Raw genomic sequence first — 22,507 nt, 5'->3', positions numbered from 1 at the left:
CAAAATATTTTGGGGAGCGTAAGGAAGGGTATCTAACCTGGTATGAAAGTCCACGAAAACTTCCTGGAAAAAAAAGTGATACTTGAATATAATCTTAAAGGAAGATTATAAGCTTCTCAGACAAAGATGAAGGGAAGCTCATTCCAGATGGATGGGATGTTTCTGAGCAGAAGCGGAGATTGATGAGTAGCATGGTATATAATTCGCTAAAGCTAACGCTGTTTGGTGCTGGCGGCAGGATGAGGTCAGAGCCAGTTAGGGAGCTCCCAAAGATCAGTGCTTCTCAGCCCTTTTTCACATCAGGGCACAGAACCATTTCAAACAACACGTTTAGGTAAAGAGAGGAGTGTTCTTTAGGCTCGAGGCTATTGGCTTAAGAATTCTAGCTATCCCAGGCTCTGCCTAGCAGTCCAAAGTGCTGAGGGAATTAATAACTGAGCATCATTGTCAAGGCACACTGGTTGGGAAGCTGCTATCCATGATGGGAAGCCACAGTAGGGATTTAAGCAAGGGGATGACAAATTGGTGTTTTAGAACCATGGTTGCACTGTAGAAAGTAGATATGGGGGAGATGAAGACTGGGGGCAAGGTAACAAGTTATGCATCTGGCAAAAATTCAGGTGAGAGAAGAAGGCTAAATGAGGGCTGTGACAAGTAGGGAAGAAAAGGGAAAGATGCAGTGGGGAGATATTTAAAAGGCAAATTAGGACTTGGTATTAGATTGGGTACAGTGAATGAAAGGGAGGGTGGCATCAAGGATGGGCATATGCAGCAGGAAGAATTTAGGGGGGCAGGATAAAAACGGTAAGTTCAGTTTTGGATATGTCGACTTCGAGGTGTGTTGTGAGATATGCAGGTTGCGACGTCTAGTGGATGTCTGATTCCATATGTCAAAAGCTTGGGGGAAGGACTTCTCTGGTGGTCCAGTGGTTAAGACTCCCCGCTTCCACTGTAGGGGGCATGGGTTCGGTCCCTGGTCGGGGAACTAAGATCTTGCATGCCGCGTGGCGCAGCCAAAAAAAAGCTTGGGGGAAGATTAGACGTGATATTTCACATCATGACTGGATGCCAGTCTTCTGAGTCATAATGGGACGAACTGACCTCTTAATTTCAAACAGAGTTCTGCTGTATGTGGTCATAAGCTGAGGTCCCAGGAGCACTTGGAACCTGGCACAGCACTGAAGCAGCCCCAGGTGGTGGGAGGCTTTGTTTCAGTCTCTGTCCTTTCTGTCTTCAGGTTACCTATCTAATGAATGGACTCTTCTGAGATCTCACTTCCCCGACCAGGGATTGAACCTGGGCCACGGCAGTGGAAGCCCGGAATCCTAACCACTAGGCCACCAGGGAACTCCCACATGCGGTATTTTCTGCTGTTATCTGATATCATGTTGATGAATTCACACCATCATAGAGTAAATTAGTGCCTTTGCTGAATTCCCTACTTCTCTCTTTGGAGCCACTTTTTTTCTCAGGCATTCATTCTCAGAACCTCTGAGCTTTTCTTCATTCAGTGATTCTTGAGTGCCTCCTCTACTCATTGAGTTTGACTCCCCTAAACTCTCCTTTATCTCTCTGCCCTCTGGTTCTTTCAGACTCTAGTACTCAGCAATTCTCTGAACAGAGCTAGTATTGCTTGTACACTTAGGTACTTCAGTTTGCACATCTGTTTGTTTTTTAGTTTTTGCGCACCCGACATTTTTTCCTAATTGCCCTCCCCCTATGCGTGAAATTTTAATATCACCAATATGCTGTGTCTCTGCATATGTACTATGGCCCTTTGGAAGGACATAAACATTGTAATATCTAAGATTCCCATCCCTGAACCAATTTTTGACTTCTTGTGTGTGGGGGGGCAATACCACCCCCATTGAGAATGCATGTGCCAGACGATGGGTCCTCAGTGTTTTGTAGGTCATGGGACAATCCTTTGAGAATATGATAAAAACTGTGGACCCTACCCAAGAAAAAATACATACATGCATATATATCCAATATCCTGAAGCAGAAATTCCAGAAGTTTCATGGATCCCAGTCTAAGTATCCCTGCACTAAACTGAATCCCTTAAGAACCTTTAATGAATCTCATTCTATTAATCTGTATCTTCCGAGAGTGTTGAAAGGTGCCTGACATATACAATAATTGTAAAAATAATAATGGCTAATATTTACTGAACTCTTACTATGTGCCAGGTACTGTACTAAGTGTTTTGTATGCATTATCTCAATTAATCCTCAAAACAACCCCTTAGGTAGGTTTTGCTGTTATGCCAATTTTAAGATCAGGAAACTGATATTAATTTACTTGACCAAGGTCACATGCTAAGAAGTGGTAGATGAAGTAAGATCTGTCTGAACTCCAGAGCCAATTGCTTAGTCACATTATACTATTATATTTACTGAATAAGTCCTTGTTGAATGAATGAATGTTTTGCCTTGCGACTTATTGGCTTTCTATATAAGCTATCCCCTCTCTTTAACTGGATTATAAGCTCTTCAAGGATAGGAATTTTGGTGCTTCACTTGTTAGCATCTCTCACTGGAACTTTATGGTATCTTAGAGGAGCTGTCACTGACCCTGTTTTGTCCCTCTTTACACTCCCCATTCTGACAATCTCGTGTCCTTGGAGTGGGGTGTGTAAAAGCAGTGATAGGATATAGATGGGTGGCTGATGTTGAGTAGCAATTTAAAAAAACTTTTTTTGGCATGCCACGCAGCATGTGGGATCTTTAGTTCCCCGACCAGGGATCGAACCTGTGCTCCCTGCAGTGGAAGCATGGAGTCTTAACTACTGGACTGCCAGGGAAGTCCTGAGGAGTAGCCAATTTGATAGGTAAGTGGTGAAAGAAGCTACACCAGGAAGTAGTATAAGGCAGTGGTTAAAAACCCTGGAAAGCGCTGAAACCCAGAGCTATGAAGCCAGAGACCTATATACTGTATGAATCTACTTATATAAAACTCTAGAATAGACAAATCTAATCTACGGTGACAGAAAGGAGATTAGTGGTTGCCAAGGATGGGGAGATTGACTGCAGAAGGGCACAAGGGAACTTTTAGGGGCAATGTTCTTTATCTTGATCAAAAGGTTGTTTACATGGATGTATACATTTGTTAAAACACATGGAACTATACACTTAAAATGGATGCATTTAAAAAGAGTAAGAGCTCTGCATCTGTATTGCCTCGGTTCAAATCCTAGTTTTGCCTAGTTTTGCCTACTTTTGAGTTGTGTGATTATACCGTTACTACTTAACTAATCAGTGCCTCAATTTCATCTGTAAATGGTGATCATCTCATAGGTTAATGAGGAGGTGGGGTGAGTTAATCAATGTAACGTGGTCAGAAAAGTGCCCAAGTCAGGTAAATGCTCTAACAATGTTAACCATCATTACTATACACTCATTGATCACCTCCTGCTCCATAATCTTATTTCCCACACCCAATTTAAGCCATTTGTGGAGGAGAGCTGTCTGGTGGAGGGAGGTAAGAACAAGTCTAGACTAGTTCCCATCAGTGGCAGCAGGACCCCCAGTGCCCAGGTCCGCAGATGTGGGCGTGTTGGAAGCACAGCAGGGAGACCAGTGAAGGTAAAGCAGAGTTGAAACCTGGGGGAGACCTAGGAAAGAGGGTTGGAGGGAGCAGGTAGGGGCCAGAACATGCACAGCTTTTTAGATCTTGGTTAGGAGTGTGGATTTAATTTTTACTATAATGGGAAGCCATTAGAGGATTTGAGGAAAGGAGAGTGGAAAGATCTCATTAAAGCTTTTTTAAAAAAATTGCAGTATAAAATGCATTCAGAAAGACACAACAGTTCTTAAGTGTATTTTTACATCTGTATGCACCCTTTTAGCCACCATTTAGATTTAAATGTAGCACATTCCCACCATGTAACCACTATTTTCTCTCACAGTAGATTTGCTTTTTCTTGAACTTTACATAAATGGAATCATAAAGTGTGTACTCTTGGTCTGGCTTCTTTTCAATATTTTGTGAGATCTTTTTATGCAGTTGTGTATAGTAGTTCTGTCTTTTAAAAGTTTGTTACATAGTATTTCCTGTATGAATATACCACAATTTGTTTATCCAGGTTTAACCATTCTTTGGCTGATAGACATTTGAAGTTTTTGACTATTATGGATAAAGCTACTATAAAAATACTTGTACTTGTCTTTTTATGGGACATACGCACTCATTTCTCTTGGGAGCGTATTTGTTAGATCAGGTTTGATTTGTTTTTAAAGGATCACCCTGACTGCTGAGAATAATGGGTTTTAAGTAAGCAAGATTGGAAGTAGGGAAACCAGTTAGGAGGCTGTTGCAGTAGCTAAGGAAGGAGATGATGGTGGCTTAGACTAGGGGGCAGTGGTGGAGAAGTGGTAGATACAGAATAGATTTTGAAGGTAGGGCCGACAAGACTTGCTGATGTAGGGATAAGAGAAAGAAAGGAAACAAGGATGACTGTAAGGTTTTTGGCCTGAACACCTTGGTAAAAAGATGAGGAACTCGTTCAGAAGTTTGTTTATGGTCTGTTAAGTTTGAGATGCTTTTTAGATACCCATGTGATGATGTTGAATTGACAGAGGGTGATTCTGAGTTTGGGCTTGGTGGAAAGGTCTGGACTGGAGATAGAAATGTGGGAATTAATAGCATATAGGCAGCATTAAGGTCATGGGTCTACCTGAAGTGATCAAGGAGAAGAGAGTAGGTGGATGCAGAGACGGGCCCGGGACTGAGCCCCTAAGGAACTCTAATGTTAATGAACCCAGAAAAGGGACATGTGAAGGAGCAGCTGGTGAGGTGCATGGGTCCTTGGTTCTAGGGAAAAATGATGGTCTTTCCTCAGAACTTGAAAAATATATACAACCTTTCTCTCTAAGAGTACAAGATTTCTATTTTAGTAATGGATAAGTAGAGAGTATGCAAAGTTACCTTAAAGAGAAGAGATGGCTCCCTGCCAGCAGGACTTGGCTATAACCTAATTGAAAATATTAACATATTTCAATAAAGAATATGTCAACCTGAAGAGAGGTCAGCAGTGAATGCTAGCCAGTAAAGGGAGAGTCCATGAGGCCCACGTGGGCACAGCCTTTCCAAGAGCCATCCTGGAAAGAGTGCCTTAACCAGCAGAGTTAGAGTAGTCCAGGAGCATTGGCAAGGCTGCCCATAGCTTAGAGATGGGGGTGGAGAACTGTAGCCAAGAAGAGTTTTCTGAACCCATTGGCACGACTCCTTGCTGGGGATGGCCAGATGCCATTAAAGATACAACTACTCCTGTTCAGTCAGTTATGTCATTGTGCATTTATATGTTGACATTATTATTCTGATTTGGTTTAAGGGAGAAAATGTGCTGGACATGCAGACATGAGTTTTCCTTCAGTCTGAGTGACAGTTAAATTTCTCACTGTAAATTAATGCTTATGTATTATGGTTTTATATTTTAGTAAATTGTAAAGTTTGTTGGCACAAAACAGTATTTCCAAGATGTAGCTTTGGAGTATGCGAAACTCCAAAGGCCCACATCCTTGTCAGTGGTAAATTCAACACCACAAATGCCATCTGTGAGGTTGCTTGGGACACAGCCTGCCAGCCCTCTCCATGTAACATATCCCAGCATTTTGAAACCTCCATGTTTAGGAGAACAGAATCACAGGGATCTGATACAGCATCTAGTCCAAGCCCCTCATTTTCCAGATGAGAAAACTGAGGTTCAGAGAGGCAGAGAACTGGACCAAGAGCCCACAGCTTATCAGAAGTGAGAACCCAAGTCAGAGCCCCTGGTCAGTGCTCTGGGCAGATAACCCAAGACCTTACCTAGAACAGGTAGACACATTCAGTATGAACATCCCCAAAGCACCCTGCACCCCGCACCTCTGGAGCAAAGATTTCACCAAGTGGTGTGTCTTAGATCTCTAAGCCCAGGTTACTGGTACAGGGGCAAAGGAAAGATAAAGGAAAGAATTGAAACCAATTCACTCCTTGCCGTGGAAGCAGAAGTGTGTGTGTGTGTGTGTGTGTGTGTGTGTGCGCGCGTGTGTGTAGTAAGAGAAAGTGGGGAAGAGTACTGAGGGAGTTCTTTTTTGAGTCATTGGAGCAAATAAATGGAAGGGGAGATGCCCACTTGGTCAGGCCTGTTAAACCGCTTCAGCTTCTCCAAACTCTGCTGTCGCCAGCAGAATGGAGGACAGGGAGGTCTGCATTGGAAATAAATAATTTGGACTGTTGCTGGAAAGAGATGGCAGGGATCCAGGAGTTTCTGCCTCTGGCAGTTAGGGATAGAAACCACACCTTGTTATTCCTGCTTCCTCTAAAACAGCCAGGTAAACTTGGAGTGTGAGCACTCCGGATTTGGGAGAGGGTTGTGCAAAGGAGTTTGGCTAGGAACCGTGAGGAAGGGGAAGGGAGGCGATCTGAAGGAAGAGAGAGCCCCTGAAATTCGTCGGTCCTGCCATTCTGGGATTGGGCCGCTGAGGAAGGGGCTGCCTCGTTCACCATCTCCCTTTTTGTCTTCCCACTTGCCTCCCTGATATCAGTTTTACTTTCCTTAGATCCTTTAGTCTTTAACTAGAAGGGGCTGGGAAGGGGCTGTGTGTCATCTCCAGCTGTCCCTGTGACAGCCCACCTAGCCCCGTCAACACTTCTCCGCGGAGCCCCGAGTCCCTCCCCATCCTCTTTTCTTCTTCCATCGGCCCCCCCCCCAACAATGGTCTCTCCCGATGCTCAGTGGCGCTGGGGGGGGGGGGGGAGGGCGGAGGCGGGGCCGGAGCCTGCTGGGGGGCAGGTCTGCGCTGCCGCTTCCCCTGGTACCCGGAGCAGTCGCCGCTGCCGCCAGCCCCACGGCCAGGACCCCCGCCCTCACCCGGACTCCCTTATCCGGGGGACCCAGCCCAGGTAAGACCCCTCTCTCAGTCTCTCGGCTCCACCCCGCCCCGGGCAGAAGCATCCTCGCCTTGCCTTGCAGCCATTTTATCCTCCGATGCTTTGCTTGTGGGAAGGGTGACCGTCCCTCTTTAAGGCTGAGGGAATTGGTGGTGGTTTGAATGGACGTTTATTGTGGTTGCTGTGCTTATCAGAGAAGGAGAAAAAAAAAACATTGCGTATATATATATATATATTTCATATATGTATATATATATAGGGAGGAGGGGTGTTTTTCTCTACCTTAACCAAGTCCCTACTACCCTCCTCAGATATTAACGGGCTGGGGGGTTGTAACGTGGAACAGGGTTCCTTCAAACTCCAATTCCCAACTCATCTTCCCCCGCCTCCTTGCCTCCCCCCATGAGTGATAAATGACCTTGGCTGGGGCCAGAGAATGGATGCTGCCTCAGTCTGTGCGCCTGGACTTGATTTGCCCGGGTGGTGGAGGAAGGGCAGGAGAAGGAGGGAGGGGAGGGAATGATGAACGGAAACGCTGGGTAGGTAGAGGTGGTAGATAAATAGGCTTAGGGGCACGGATGGCGGGGGATGGGGGCAGTTGCTCCGGGGTGGGGGGAAGGGGTGTTGAGTAGGCACTCGTCCAGCAGCAGAATCAAGGGTGAGGGGAGGCGCTCAGAGAATCGGTTCAGTCAGTTCTAGGGGCTCGTCTCTTACACCAGAGCGGAGCGGGATGGGGACAGTCGCCGCAGATGCTGGCAGGGGCAGTCTCTGCGCGTGTGCGCGTGGAGTTCTCCCCCTGCGCCCCTGCCTTTCCGTATTCCGTCTTGGGCATTCTCAGCTGACACCTTGATCTTCTTCCCTCAGATACTCCATCTTCCTAACCCTAGGGTAGCATGTAGGGAGGGGAGGTGCAGCCTTGGCTGTCCTGGGGTGGGGACCGAGGCTCAATCACCCAGCTGTAATGGGGAGGGGTGCTCCAGAGCCTCCCCCTCCATGGATGTTTTGATAAGTGACTGCTTCTTAACGACCTTGTCACCTGGGCTAGGGTGGGTTGGGGAATCCAGGTGGCTTCCAAAGTCAGGGGTTTTGATGGGGGGAGGGGGCTTCTGGACCCTCCCCAACTTATCCAGGGCTGATTCAGTTATCCTGAAAGGAAGCTTTTGCTCAGAGTCTCCCCCCTCCCTCCATCCTCTGCAGAAAATCTCCTGGGCACATTTTCCGGTCAGGTGAAGCCAGCCAACCTTAAAGGGCCCTGTAACCCTGAATCTTGTCTCCTTTAACCCCCACCTCTCCGAGTCCTGTCTCCTCTCCCACAGGCTTAGCCACCCTGTGCTGCTTTGGGGGCTAAAAATGACACCACTTCCTCACCAGCTCAAAGAATTTGTCTTCCTTCTGTCCCTCCTGACCTCCTGGGCTTGTTGGCCCTGGGGGAGCTGGCTGTTGAGCCATCGTATCCTGCTGTGGCTCTGGGGGCCTTCTCTACCCTTCCCGTACCTCTCAGGGGTGGATAGTGTTAACAAACAAGGGGCATGGCTCCTGGTGGGTCCATCTGCCTCCTTCAGAGTTTGGAGGGAGATTCTAGTTGGGAAAGAAAGGAGAGGCAAGCAAATTGCATGCATGAAAGGGGATTCCACTGTTCCCTTTCTTTCGTGGGGGATGGTTTGGGTCCTGAACCACAAAGAAAAGAAGGTGATGTAGGGGTCACTGGTTCTGGTCATCGTGGTCCAGTGCCCACATCTGACCTGAGGGGTAGGACTCTGCTTGCCAGTGCTTCTTTCTGAACTACATAGCATTACTTACCCCCTTTGCCAGGGCCACCGTGTGTGTGTGTGTGTGTGTGTGTGTGTGTGATATTTAATGAAGGCCCTGGATGCGTGGGAGCAGAAGGAGGCAGGATGTTTTTCGGGGAATGATCTCTGATCAGAATCTAGTCCTGCTTCCTCTGCTTCTGTAAAGAAAGTGGGGGTTCTCCTATGCCTGCCTCTGGAGGATGTCTTTTGTGGTGGGGAGGTCCAAGGCCCTCTTCCTTCTACATCAGCCTCCTACGCAATGCGGTATTTATGGACTCCCTTTTCCTTGACTCCTGGAGGAGGAGCAGAAAGGATTAAGGGGGATTAGGAAGGGAGGCCATGGAGGAATGAGGTACAACTATAGACCTTAGACCCCCATGTTGGAAATGTATGTGTTTGATCAGTCATTGCCACTCCCACCCCCACCAATGAAAGGGGGGCCTACTTATGACATCCTGAAGGAAGGTGGCAATAGCCAATCATCACCTCTTTCTTAGATTTTGATGTGCCTTTTTTTCCATGACCTTAGGTTCCGGGTCTCCCTTTTTGTGAGTCTTCCATTGTTTGTCTGGAGGGAGACAATGTGGGTCCAGCTGCTGGAATTCGTTTGAACACAGACAGAGGGGTCTTGGGACTCTGTTTTGGGAGGATACCATAGCATCCAAGTATGACTCCCCTGCTTTGCCCTTGCTGCTTGCTGCTTCTTTCACATTTTTCAATCTAATAGGAAGGAAGGAAACTAATAGAATGTCTATTGTGAGATTAAATTCTCACATCAACTTGGAGAAATAGAGATTATTATCCCCAATTTAAATATAAGGACTCTGAGGCTTAGAGATGTTAAGTGACCTTCTCAAAATCAGTTAGTAAATGGCAGAGCTGGGATTTCAACGCATGTCGTGTAACTGTCCTGTGCTTTGCACTGAACCAGCTTTCTCCTTGCCAGTATCCTTTTCTGTTGCTCACCCTAAAAAGCATCCACAGGGCTTTTGTTCTGGCATCTTGTGAAGGAGTAGAGGGCATCTCCGTACATTATTATCACCACAAAGAGTAATAACTAATATTTATTCATCAATTTTTATGTGCCAGGTATTATGGTAAAGAGCTTACATACATTATGTCATTTAATCCTTACTTTTCCCTGCTTAAATAAGAGGTAACTAAGTCTTGGAGGTTCAGAGACATGCCCATGGTCACTTAGCTAGTAAGTGCTGAAGCAGGAAGTCAAACCCAAGTCTGTCTGACTCTGACTCTGGAAGCTGAGCTATCACCCACTGAGCTATGTTGGGAGAAGACCCCTCCCTGTGAGGCCTATAAACATGAAACCTGAGGGAAGGACTGTGGAAGCCCCACCTTCAGATGCCATCAGTGGGCTGAAGGCAATAGGTTGGAGGACTCAGTGCTCCTTCTCTACCTTCTCCCCAAGCTCCGCCCTCAGTAAGAAACCCAGACCAGACTGGAGTAGGTAGTTCTGGTTTCTCTATTTCCTCTGGTGTTCTTGGCAGGTTGGTGTTAAAGCAAAAAGTCTGATCTTGATGTGGGGCAGGGGGTCGGGGGAAGGGCTCTGGGTAGATGACTGTGACTTTGGAGCGAATCCCATGGGTCTAGTCTCCAAGGTCAAAGTAAGGGGGCTTATACTGAATGGCCCATAGTAGGCCCAGGTAGTCATCCCTTTTTACCGAGTGGGACTTGAGGCAAGGAGACCATCTCTGTCACACATGGCCCAGGTGGGGCTCTGTGTCAGCAGGAGCTCTATGTTGGCCTTCTTCAGTGTCTTAGGCCTCACAACCTCCTTTTTCTCCCTCTTATTTTTTTCTAGATCTCCAGAGGCTCCTGGAAGAGAAGTAGCAGCCTTTTCTGAGTTATCCTGGCTCCCCAGCTTAGCCTCCGCAACCTGGCTCCCCCTCCCCTTCCTGTTCCCCCTCTCCCCTTCTCCCTTCCCAATGCACCCAACTGAACTGGGTGTGGGCCAAAGCTCCTCTCCCTCCTTTCCCCTCCTAAACACACACTGGCCGGGCCCTATATTCTCCTATTCTGTACTCAAAGATACTCGAACACACTTCATCTAAGTAACAGGGGGACAGGGTCTTTCTGACTCCACGAGTCCTTGAGCAAAATCTGAATAAGGAGTGTGGGAGATCCGGTGAAGTATTCCCAAAGCCCCATCATGGAAGAGGGTTTCAGAGACCGGGCAGCTTTCATCCGTGGGGCCAAAGACATTGCCAAGGAAGTCAAGAAGCATGCAGCCAAGAAGGTGGTGAAGGGCCTGGACAGAGTCCAGGATGAATATTCCCGGAGATCCTACTCCCGCTTTGAGGAGGAGGATGATGATGATGACTTCCCTGCCTCTGCTGATGGCTATTACCGCGGGGAAGGGGCCCAGGATGAGGAGGAAGGTGGCGCATCTAGTGATGCCACTGAGGGCCATGACGAGGATGATGAGATCTACGAGGGGGAATATCAGGGCATCCCCCGGGCAGAGTCTGGGGGCAAAGGCGAGCGGATGGCAGATGGGGCACCCCTGGCTGGAGTGAGGGGGGGCTTGGGTGACGGGGAGGGCCCCCCTGGGGGCCGGGGAGAGGCACAGCGGCGTAAAGAACGGGAAGAACTGGCCCAGCAGTATGAAGCCATCCTACGGGAGTGTGGCCACGGCCGCTTCCAGTGGACACTGTATTTCGTGCTTGGTTTGGCGCTGATGGCTGATGGTGTCGAGGTCTTTGTGGTGGGCTTCGTGCTGCCCAGTGCTGAGAAGGACATGTGCCTGTCTGACTCCAACAAAGGCATGCTGGGTAAGATTCTCAACGAGCACTCTAGCCCCGTCCTGCCCCAAACTCTGGAAACACTCCTGTTCCTGAGAACTGCTCCTGTCCTCACCACTGGGCTCCTAAGGACCCTGCTCCCAGGATGCCCCAGAGGCTTCAGGGTTCCTCTGCAAACTCCCCACCCCCACCCCCTCCTCTGGAGGTTGGGTCATGGTGAGGTTGGTTGTGCAAGAGAGGCCTGAGGGAGGGCAGCTGGGCTGGGGCCAGTGGTTGGGTGGTGGTCTGCTTAGTTCTGCAGGAGGTGGCCATGGTGGGATGGGCCCCCATTTAATGTTTCTTCAGAGCCTTCCCTCTTGTTATCCTGATCCATTCCCCTTTTGGGGGAACAAGAAGTCAGTATCCAAATTCCTTGGTTTACATGAGGAGAGTCAGTTTGGGGTGGTGGGGGTGGGGGAAGAATCCTCGGCCTTCAGCCAGAGAAGCTGGTCACACTTGCTCTTGGTTAACCTTGGGAGTGTTCAGGGGCCAGCGAGTGGTCCTTAATGGCCCTTCCTGATGGGGACCTGGAGGGAGGAAATCCCCTAGATTCACTCAGAAGGGATCAGGTCTTGCTCTGTTGCCAAGTTGCCATGAGATCTTGGGCAGTTCCCTTCTCCCTGGGGCTTGGCTTGGGCCTGGATAAAATGCAGAGTTTGGAGTAGATGACTTTTAAGATCAATTCCAACTCTGATTTTATGAAGGAAGTAAGAAACAGGAGAGTTTTAAGACCAGAAGTATTGGACCTGGAAAGAGTAAAGGATGGATTTTGTGCGTGGGATTTCCTGGGAAGATTGAAGCAATGGAGCCTCTTTCCCAGGGAACATAAGAGACACCTCCTGCTGCTTTGAGGGCATCATGGCAGAAAGAATAGAGGGACCCTGGGAGGGTCCGGGAATCTAGGCAGATCCATTCCTCATTCCAGGCAAGCCAGAGATGGGGGTGTCATGTATGTGTGTGCATGTACATGTGTGTGCGTGACAGCAAGAGAGTGAGAAGTGAGAGCGAGCAAGAAGGAATGAGGGAAAGAAAGAGGAGAATTCTAGGGATCTCCCATACCTGCATCCCTGCCTTTGAACCCCTGGCCTGCAGAGATGGCCTTCCATTTTTGCTCACATAATTCATCTTCTCTCACTTGCTCTCATCTCTGGGTAGACTTAGCTTCTAGAAGTCCTTCAGATCCTCCATCCATGCTCCTGCAGTTTCAGCTCATTTAAATATTTGGCAAGTGGGAGAATTGAAATGTGTCTGCTCATACCCCTTCTTCCCCTGTTTTCCTCCTTCCAGGCCTCATTGTCTACCTGGGCATGATGGTGGGAGCCTTCCTCTGGGGAGGGCTGGCTGATCGGCTGGGTCGAAGACAATGTCTGCTCATATCACTCTCAGTCAACAGCGTCTTCGCCTTTTTCTCATCTTTCGTCCAGGGTTATGGCACTTTCCTTTTCTGCCGCCTCCTTTCTGGCGTCGGGTGAGTGTCCACTTCCTAAGCCCCTGGAGAGCAGGGCTGGGTCTTGGTCACTGTTATATCTCTAGGGCCCAGCACAGTGCCAGGCACACCAGACGCACCTCAGATATGTGTGAGTTGAATGAATGAATTCCTTTCTCTTCCCACCATCTTCGGGCCAGCTTCTCCCTGTCCAGGACCTGTCTACTGCCTGTCCAGAATGCCATTCCATGCGTGGTTCACTCCTGAGTCTTCCACCCTATGCTTTAGTTCCATTCTGAGCCTGGCTCCATGCAGAGGCCTAGTGGGTCTCAGCTTCACCCCTGGGTACCTGTGGACCCTTGAGTTATCCCCTTCCCAGAGTCTAAATATTTCCTACGTTCAATAACAGACCTTGTTAATACCCCCACCTGCCAGAACTCTGAAGTCTTGACCCACCCAACTCCTACACTTCCTCAGCCACCTGCATGTACTCTCTGCATTGTCTCCAAGCTCTCTTCTGGCCTGCTCCCATATATGTGCCTTCAGATGCCTCTTTGCTCTTTTTCCTTTGGGGATTTCCCCTCTTTTCTGTAATTATCTTCCCTCCCTTCCAACTCTGTAGTCATCTTCAAGATTCAATGTTTGTTCCTTCCCATTCCCCGAGACCTGCCTGCCTGTTTCCCAGATTCCCAAGGATGAGTGCTTGATGGCTGGTGGTAAGGGAGCTTATAGGGCACATGTGAGAAAGAGTCTCTTTAAAAGGTCCGGAAGATGAAAGGGACTTGGGGATCCAGAGCACTGGGGCAGGGAGGGGATCAAGAATATGGCCATTTTCCAATGCTGAATTCTTGCAATGCCCTCCAGGATTGGAGGGTCCATCCCCATCGTCTTCTCCTATTTTTCGGAGTTTCTGGCCCAGGAGAAACGTGGGGAGCATTTGAGCTGGCTCTGCATGTTTTGGATGATTGGTGGAGTGTACGCAGCTGCTATGGCTTGGGCCATCATCCCCCACTACGGTGAGCAGCCCCCAGAAGATGCACCCCAGACTCCCTCCTCTCCTGTGCTCCCTGTGGTAGGACCTTCCAGCCTCTGGCCTCTCTGCTGATGCTGTGACTCTGTCCCTGCCAGGGTGGAGCTTTCAGATGGGGTCCGCTTACCAGTTCCACAGCTGGAGGGTCTTTGTCCTCGTCTGCGCCTTTCCTTCTGTGTTTGCCATTGGGGCTCTGACCACACAGCCTGAGAGCCCCCGTTTCTTCCTGGAGGTGAATGGGGCTGGGGGTGGGCTGGGGGAAGGGCAGCAGGGGCTCCTGTATTCAAACACCCACTGTGGGTTTGGTTTGGTCCTATGTGGCTGCTTTCCTTCCTCACAGGGTCCAAGGTCTGGGGGACTTTATCTTGCTTCCTTTGTCTTAGAATGTATTTCCAGAGGAGTTCTGTGGGTGGAGAAACCATGGGACCTGCTCAACCATGGGTGGCTTAAGGTTTTGTAGGCAGAGGTCCTGGCCCTGGCCCTGACTTTACAGTTCAAAAGAGGATCTACTGCCTACTCCTTCCCCCTCCAACTTTATCTTGATCCAGCAGGGTTAGGATGCTGCCCCTTCTCTGACTACATACTTGCCCACCATCATCATTTCCCTTGTTTTCAGTTTTCTCTTTCCATTGGACCAGGGGATTCCCTAAGACTTGGGTTAGGACCCTGGATTACCCCACTCTTGCCCAAGTCTGATGATATCTTGCTGTACTCCTGCTTGGGCTCTTGCAGAGTGGATGATAGATGTGCACATAGGTCCATAGGGGCACATAGGGGTTGGGGGTAGGAGCCTTTTTGTGTCCTGTGATTCCATAAGCCAGGTTGAGGGAGGGGCTCTATAACCCTGGGTCAGGGAGGGGCTAACCTGGATATGGGGATTGTGTCTGTGGCTCTAGAACGGGAAACATGATGAGGCCTGGATGGTACTGAAGCAGGTCCATGACACGAACATGAGAGCCAAGGGGCATCCTGAGCGAGTCTTCTCAGTAAGCCACAGTCCTCCCCCTCAGTCCTCCAAGCCCCCACCTGGCCCCTCTTTGGATACCTCCTGCAGTCCCCACCCACCTTCCTAGGCAACTCTGGCCACACTCTCCCTCAACGAGATCCCTCAGGGTATCATGTCCACCTCCTGCCTCCCATTTTGCTACTGCGGGAGAAACTGAGGTACCTGGAAGGGGTGGAAAGTACAGACTGTGTGACTGCTCGCTCCTTCTCTTGACCCTAGGTAACCCATATTAAGACAATTCATCAGGAGGATGAGTTGATTGAGATCCAGTCAGACACAGGGACCTGGTACCAGCGCTGGGGGGTCCGGGCCTTGAGCCTGGGAGGGCAGGTAATGGGGTATGGGATGGTGGAGAGAAAGAAGGGAGTGGGAGAGATGGAGAGGAAGGCAGAGCTTGAGCCTGGGTGTGGGGGTGATGCGTGAACTGAAGGGAGGTGGTAGGGCAGAAGAATGGGGATCTTTAGGTGCTAAAACTACTGGCTAGCAGCCACTGTCTGACTTTGTCCTGTTCCACCTAGGTTTGGGGGAATTTCCTCTCCTGTTTTGGTCCAGAATATCGCCGCATCACTCTGATGATGATGGGTGTGTGGTTCACCATGTCGTTCAGGTGAGGAGGTGGGTGGGGCGGGTGGTATGTGGTGGATGTGATGGTTTGTGGGTTGGGAGAGAGGTGGAGAAAATGGAAGTGAAGGGGATGAATAATGAGGAAGGTGCTTTTCAGAGCCTCTCTCATCCTCCACCCTATACTTCACTCATTAATCCAACAAACTTATATTACAGGCTGAACAGTATTAGTTTCTATTCTGTGCCAGGTACTCTGATGGGATGGAATAGATATGGTCCCGGTCTTCATGGAGTTTACATTTTGGTCCGGGAGCTAGAGAAAACTACCTGTAAAGCAGTGTGATGGGTGCCACGGTGGGGGAAGTGCTTCTGGAACACATGAGCAGGCTTTCCAGCCCAGATCTGGGGTGGGCTGGGGAGGGGATCTAAGTCCTAAAGGATGAATAGGAGTTAGATAGGCTGAGGGTGGGATGGGGAGACTGTTTTAAACAGAAGGAAGAGCAAATGCCTGGGAGGTAAGAAACAATATGGTGGGAGGGTTAGAAGAATCTGAAGTCCCCCAGAATCACAGCAATTGGTGAAAGATGAGATGAGGTGAGAGATGAGGCTGGGGAGGTGAGCAAGGTCCTAACATGAGCTGACTCCTCTATTTCGCCCTCCTTCTGGACTGCGTGGCTCTGATCCTTGAGCCCTGTCTGATTCCATTGCCCTTGACTCTTCAGCTACTATGGCCTGACTGTCTGGTTTCCCGACATGATCCGCCATCTCCAAGCAGTGGACTACGCAGCCCGCACCAAAGTGTTCCCTGGGGAACGTGTAGAGCATGTGACTTTTAACTTCACCCTGGAGAATCAGATCCACCGAGGGGGACAGTACTTCAATGACAAGTATGTGGGAACCTTTACACTTCACTCCTTCCATCCCTTCTACCCTTTGCCTCTTTTGTGAGTCTGGGGATTTGGAGACAAGGTGTTTGGGGGCAAAGAGCCGTGGTTCTCCTCAGCGCTGCAGCTTCCTGTTACTTCACTAAGGAACTGAGTCTTGGAGGAGGGTATAAGGATGAGGGGAAAGTGGCTCTCATCATCCTGGCCTTACAGGTTTATTGGGCTGCGTCTGAAGTCAGTGTCCTTTGAGGACTCCCTATTTGAGGAGTGTTATTTCGAGGATGTCACATCCAGCAACACTTTCTTCCGCAACTGCACGTTCATCAACACCGTGTTCTATAACACTGGTAAGGTGGGGTGGCTAATGGCTGACAGACTAAAGGGTTGGGTGGATCTTGAGCCAGGGAAAAGGAGCCTTCTTTATTTCCTAACTGAGTGTTCTCAAGCTGAGCTCTCTGGAGCCTTGGAGGTGGTATGGGGGCCTATTAGCTACTACCAATAATTACAAAACTCTAATGGAAATTGAACATTTTTCTGTGATAAATAGAACATCTGACAAAAACATCAAGTTTCTTTGCCTTTGGCTAGAATTGAAACAGCTCAGTGTGGTGATATTAATGCATTTTTGAAGAGGGCAAAAATCATTCAAAACAGTGTCCTTGGGAAACAGAAAAACAAAGGGATATTTGGTGGAGAAAAGGGAGTCAGTGCCTTAATCCATTTCTTTAACAGTGATTCTCAAACTGTATGCACATGAAAGGCTGGTTTTGTGAGCTAGACTGAGGTTTCCCACCTCTAAATGGAGTACTGGGTGAGTTTTCCCACCTTGCAGGAAAAAATAACGGATAGGATTTTTAATATTTTGCTCAGTAATTCATCCTAAACTCATGGCACTGCTACTGCTTATAGTCAGCTAGAGCAGACAGAAAGAATGAACGGGAAAGAAGCAGACACTATTAATCAGAAAACTGGGAAACAGCCAGCCACACTGTTTCATTTGGTAGACCATGGTCATTTTGTGCTGTAAAGAGTTCTAGTTCGTATGGTGATGTTATCTGATGCTTTGCCATGAGTGCCCTGAACGATTCTGAGAGCCATCCCAGCTAAAGCCCTCAAAGGCAGAGCCCTGAGCATAGCAGTAGCAGCTCCCTCTCACATCTGCCCTGTCCGCCTGTCTTGGCCTTCGCCCCCAGACTTGTTTGAGTACAAGTTTGTGAACAGCCGTCTCGTGAACAGCACATTCCTGCACAACAAGGAGGGCTGCCCACTGGACGTGACAGGGACAGGTGAAGGCGCCTACATGGTGTATTTCGTCAGCTTCTTGGGGACGCTGGCTGTGCTTCCTGGGAACATTGTGTCTGCCCTGCTCATGGACAAGATTGGCAGGCTCCGGATGCTTGGTAAGGCGGGGAGGCTGGCTGGTGGTGTGTCCGAACTGTTTAGGGGGCTGGGGGAAGGGGAAGGCTGTCACTGGGCTTCTCAGCTTAGTCTGTGGAAAGCTTAGCCAGAAGCTAAGACAGAAGGTTCTGTCTCTCACGTCTTCTGCTTGGGGGTGGCTGCAGGACAGGGAGGGGTCTGGTGGGGAAGCTCTTCTGGGGGTAAGAGGTAGGCAGAATAGCAAGTTCAGGGCATAGGCTTTGAGGTCATGGGTTTTGAATCTCAGCTCCACTGCCTACCTTGGGCAAGTCACTTTATCTCTATGAGCCCAGCTGTCTCATCTGCAACATGGTTGTGATGATAGTACCTGTCTCATGAGGTTGACTTATTAGCAATGTGTATAAACCATCAAGTTGCTTGGCCCATAGCCTGCACTGAAGAAATGGTTGGTACTGAATTGTTAATAAGACAATTATAAGGGAGGCTGGGGATGAGTGGAAAGCCTTTCTTTTGGGTACCTTGGCAAAAAGAGAGTCTCATCCTGGGCTGCGCTCAACGCTGGTCGACAGGACAGTGTGGGCTGTGGCCAGGCTCATGCTACTTTCTCCTTCCCCGGCTCTAGCTGGCTCCAGCGTGATGTCCTGTGTCTCCTGCTTCTTCCTGTCTTTTGGGAACAGCGAGTCAGCCATGATCGCTCTGCTCTGCCTTTTTGGGGGGGTCAGCATTGCATCCTGGAATGCGCTGGACGTGTTGACTGTTGAACTCTATCCCTCGGACAAGAGGTAGTTGGAGTGTAGTAGGGGCAGGGCAGCAGGTTTAGTGCTCAGAGGACAGGACAGAAATGGGGTGAGGAAGGGGGCTGATTGGGAAAAGCATCTTTAGGGGTAAAAGGGTACATATTCCCCTTGAGTTTCTCCTCTACAAGTTGGTAGCTTTTATATTCACTCCTTGCAGTCTTAACTATTAACCTAATTTTTTGGTGTCCTTTCCCCCTTGCCTCCCAATTTATCTGTATTCCCTGATGTGCATCCCTCACCTCTCTAATCTCTCCATCTTTCCTCTCCCTCTTTGACACTGCCTGCCGTCTCTCCTTCACTTTCCCAACTACCCACCCTTCCCCCACAAACCCTCCCATGCCTCTTCCTTTGTCTCCCTCCTGGGCCGGGCCCCTGCATCCTGCGTGCTGCGCTGGGGGACTCCTGAGCAGGACCACAGCCTTCGGCTTCCTGAATGCTCTGTGTAAGCTGGCAGCTGTGCTGGGGATCAGCATCTTCACATCCTTTGTGGGAATCACCAAGGCCGCCCCCATCCTCTTTGCCTCAGCTGCTCTTGCCCTTGGTAGTTCTCTGGCCCTGAAGCTGCCCGAGACGCGGGGGCAGGTGCTGCAGTGAGAGTCTCTGGGGCTTCGGAGGTGGCAGGCACACTGTGAGACCAACAATTCCTTCTTCCCCTTCCCTGCCCTGCCATCCTGGCCACAAAGAGCCCTCATTCCCCGCTCCCGTTTGGTGTCTTAGCCGTGTGTGCGTGTGTGTGCGTGTGTATGTGTGTGCACGTGCGTGACCCCGTGGGCAGGGACTACAGGGAAGGCTCCTCCATCCCAGGTTTGGGGTGCAGTCCTGTCCCCACCTCCTCCCGCCCTTGACTTCGCCCAAGAGAAGGCTTGGCCCCACACTTCTCCCCAGTGTTAGTGAGAGGCCCTTGCTCTTTCCGGCGCCTGGGACTCTAGAACAGGCTTCCTGCCTTCCCCCTCATTCCCTCTGCCTGGGCCCTGGTGAAAGCACAGGCGTGTGGCTATGACGGTGGCGGGGGCCTAGTGTAGACCACGGACCAAAAGAACTTAAGAGTCGTAAGGGCGTAAAGTGCCCTCTCACGCCTCCTGTTGGATGCTGCGGGAGTAGCAATAAACCTCAGCCCCCTGGCCTCCATTTCCTTCTCAATTTGGGCTACAAGAAGCCTGAATTTTATGAAATTAGCTTTCTGATTCTTATTTATTTATATATTAAGTTCTGAGGCAGCTCAGCAGGACTGTGTGTGTGAGTGCTTGTGTACATTTATGTGTGTGTGTGCGTGCTGTGAGGTGGGGGTGTCGTTATACTGTCCTCAGATACAAGCCAAGGGTAACTTCAGTGGACACACACACAACCCTGCCTCCCACAGTACCTCCCCTAATCTTGTTTCTGTGCCGGGCCTGGGTGGGAGGAGCCCTAGGCCAGGCTGGGATAAGAGTCCCACAGTCTAGGGAGAGCTGAGGGCACCTGACAAGGTCCATCTCCTCCCCTCCTCTCAAGAAGCACAGGCCTCCTCTGGAATGAGAGGCTCTACCTGCTATAGCACAGACAGGCACAGCACAGCAGCCCTCCCACCTCCAGCCTGTCCCCTCACAGGCAGGGGAGCGGGGGAGGGAAAGAAACCAGTCATATGGTCCAACCAGCAGATCAAAAGCACAAGGAGCTGGGGCGGGGCAGGAACTGGGGCCTTCCCAGCAACTCCTGTGAAGTGGGAAGAGTTTAGGCAGTAAGCCAGGGACTCCTAATGCAGGGACCAGAAGCCTCAGTCTCCCCGTCTCACCCTTTCCACAGGATAGCCCCTGTAGGTTAAGCTGCCCCTGCCCCACCCTACTCTGTGTGGCTGCTTTCTTTGGTACCCCCTTTCCCCCACCGTAGCTGTGATGTGTCGTAGTTTTTAGCTGTTTGTGAATGTTAAAAAAAAGTTAAAAGGAAAAAAGTGAAAACAACAATAAAAAAAGAAAATCCAAATTCACCCTCCTCATGCCGTGTCTGGTGCCCCCCACCCTATGGTCACTCCCATTTTGTAACACTGAACCAGGTGGTGACTGTTTAACTCTTTGATGTCTGTGCTCAAAGGACTGCCTTCTCCAGTGCCCAGTGTACGAGTGTGTGCCCTCTTTCCTCACCCTTCACTTTCTGGACGCAGCCCTCTCCCCTGCAACCCCCTGGAGGGACCCATCCATCTCCCTTACTCTCCTGGGGAACCCTAAACCCAACTCTGTTGATGTAAAAAATGAAAATATTGATGAAAAATAAAAAGGAAACAAATCCTTAAAATCTATGTCTGCTTCTTTGCCTCTACCTACGTCCAACTCTGAGACAGTCCTGGGAGGGGAAGACGGTGAGATGGAAAAACAACTCCTCTCTCTCTAAACTGAAGGCCAAAATAACATGATGCATCACATTTACTTCCTGAGTTGGCCTCTCTATCCTGACCTTTCCACTTCTACAGATGGAGCGCCCCCTCAGTCGCCTAGATGTGAAAACTTGGGGTAATGTCCTACAACTCAATAGCAAAAAAACTAATAACCTAATTAAAAAATGGGCTAAGGACTTGAATAGCCATTTTTCCAAATAAGACATAAAATGACCAATAGGTATATTTAAAAAAATGCTCAATGTCACTAATCATCAAGGAAGTGCAAATCAAAACCATAATGAGATACCACCTCATACCTGTCAGGATAGCTATTATATAAAGTGTTGGCAAAGATGTGGAGAAATTGGAACCCCTGCACATTGTTGGTGGGAATGCAAAATGGTGCAGCCACTCTGGAAAATATGGAAGCTCCTCAAAAAATTAAAAATAGAACTACCATATGATCCAGGAATCCCACTTCTGGGTATTTATCCAAAAGAATTGAAATCAGGATCTTGGAGAGGTATTAGCACTCATGTTCATTGCAAAATATCACAATGGCTAAGATGTGGAAACAACCTAAACGTCCACTGACAAATGAATGGATAAAGAAAATATAGTATGTACATAACAATGGAATACTTGCCAGCCTTAAAAAAGGAAATTCTGCTATGATAAACCATGAGGACATTATGCTAAGTGAGATAAGCCAGTCACAGAAAGACAAATATGCATGATTCCACTTTATCTAAAATAGTCAAATAGAATCAGAGTGGAATGTTGGTTACTAGGGGCTGGAGGAGAAGAGAATGGGGAGTTGCCAATCAACAGGCATAAAATTTCAGTTAAGCAAGATGATTAAGCTCTAGAGATCTGCTGTATGACACTGTACCTATAGTCAGTGATAATGTATTGATTGCACACTTAAAAAAAATTAAGACAGATCTCAAGAGTTTTTGCCATAATAAAATAATATTTACAAAAACATTTAAAAAATTTAAAAACTCCAAAAATGAAAACAAATAAACAAAAACTTGGAATAATATTTCTTGAGAATAGAACCAGCTTTCCTCCAAATCCTTTTGTGTGTTTTTTAAAAATATAGATTCCAGATTCCATTCCTGACTTGTGGAATCAGAATCCTTTTTTGGAAGAGAGTTGACCTAGAATCCACATTTTAAACAAGCTCCCTTGGGAATTTTTATCTGTGAGGAAATCTGAAAAGTACTGCCTGAGGTTTACCATTGACTCTCCTCTCACTCTAGTCCATTTCTGTTGTAATCAAGCCGTTTTCTGACTTTTTAAAAATGGTAGCTTTCAGCTTCCCTGGTGACGCAGCGGTTGAGAATCTGCCTGCCAATGCAGGGCACACGGGTTCGAGCCCTGTTCTGGGAGGATCCCACATGCCGCGGAGCAACTAGGCCCGTGAGCCACAACTACTGAGCCTGCGCGACTGGAGCCTGTGCTCCGCAACAGGAGAGGCTGCGATGATGAGAGGCCCGCGCACCGCGATGAAGAGTGGCCCCCACTTGCCACAACTAGAGAAAGCCCTCGCACAGAAACGAAGACCCAACACACCCAAAAATAAATAAATAAAAAAAAAAAAGACTA

At 48.8% G+C, this 22,507-nt stretch overlaps 1 protein-coding gene across 1 annotated transcript; it reads left to right on the top strand.

Annotated features, from left to right (window-relative positions):
- Positions 1–6,809: 6,809 nt before the first annotated feature.
- Positions 6,810–20,781, top strand: SV2A (synaptic vesicle glycoprotein 2A). Its single transcript, XM_068538175.1, has 13 exons — positions 6,810–6,886; positions 10,484–11,453; positions 12,750–12,930; positions 13,753–13,904; positions 14,017–14,150; positions 14,815–14,904; positions 15,144–15,254; positions 15,443–15,531; positions 16,211–16,375; positions 16,586–16,719; positions 17,566–17,772; positions 18,372–18,531; positions 18,957–20,781. Exons 2-13 carry the CDS (start codon positions 10,832–10,834, stop codon positions 19,138–19,140), a joined length of 2,229 nt encoding a protein of 742 aa, XP_068394276.1. The 5' UTR covers positions 6,810–6,886; positions 10,484–10,831; the 3' UTR covers positions 19,141–20,781.
- The last annotated feature ends 1,726 nt before the right edge of the window (positions 20,782–22,507 follow it).

Source organism: Eschrichtius robustus, chromosome 3, assembly GCF_028021215.1.
Source record: "Eschrichtius robustus isolate mEscRob2 chromosome 3, mEscRob2.pri, whole genome shotgun sequence".
Taxonomy (NCBI): Eukaryota; Metazoa; Chordata; class Mammalia; order Artiodactyla; family Eschrichtiidae; genus Eschrichtius; species Eschrichtius robustus.
The sequence above is the reverse complement of the archived record's forward strand: the minus strand, read 5'-3'. Positions and strand labels throughout refer to the sequence as shown.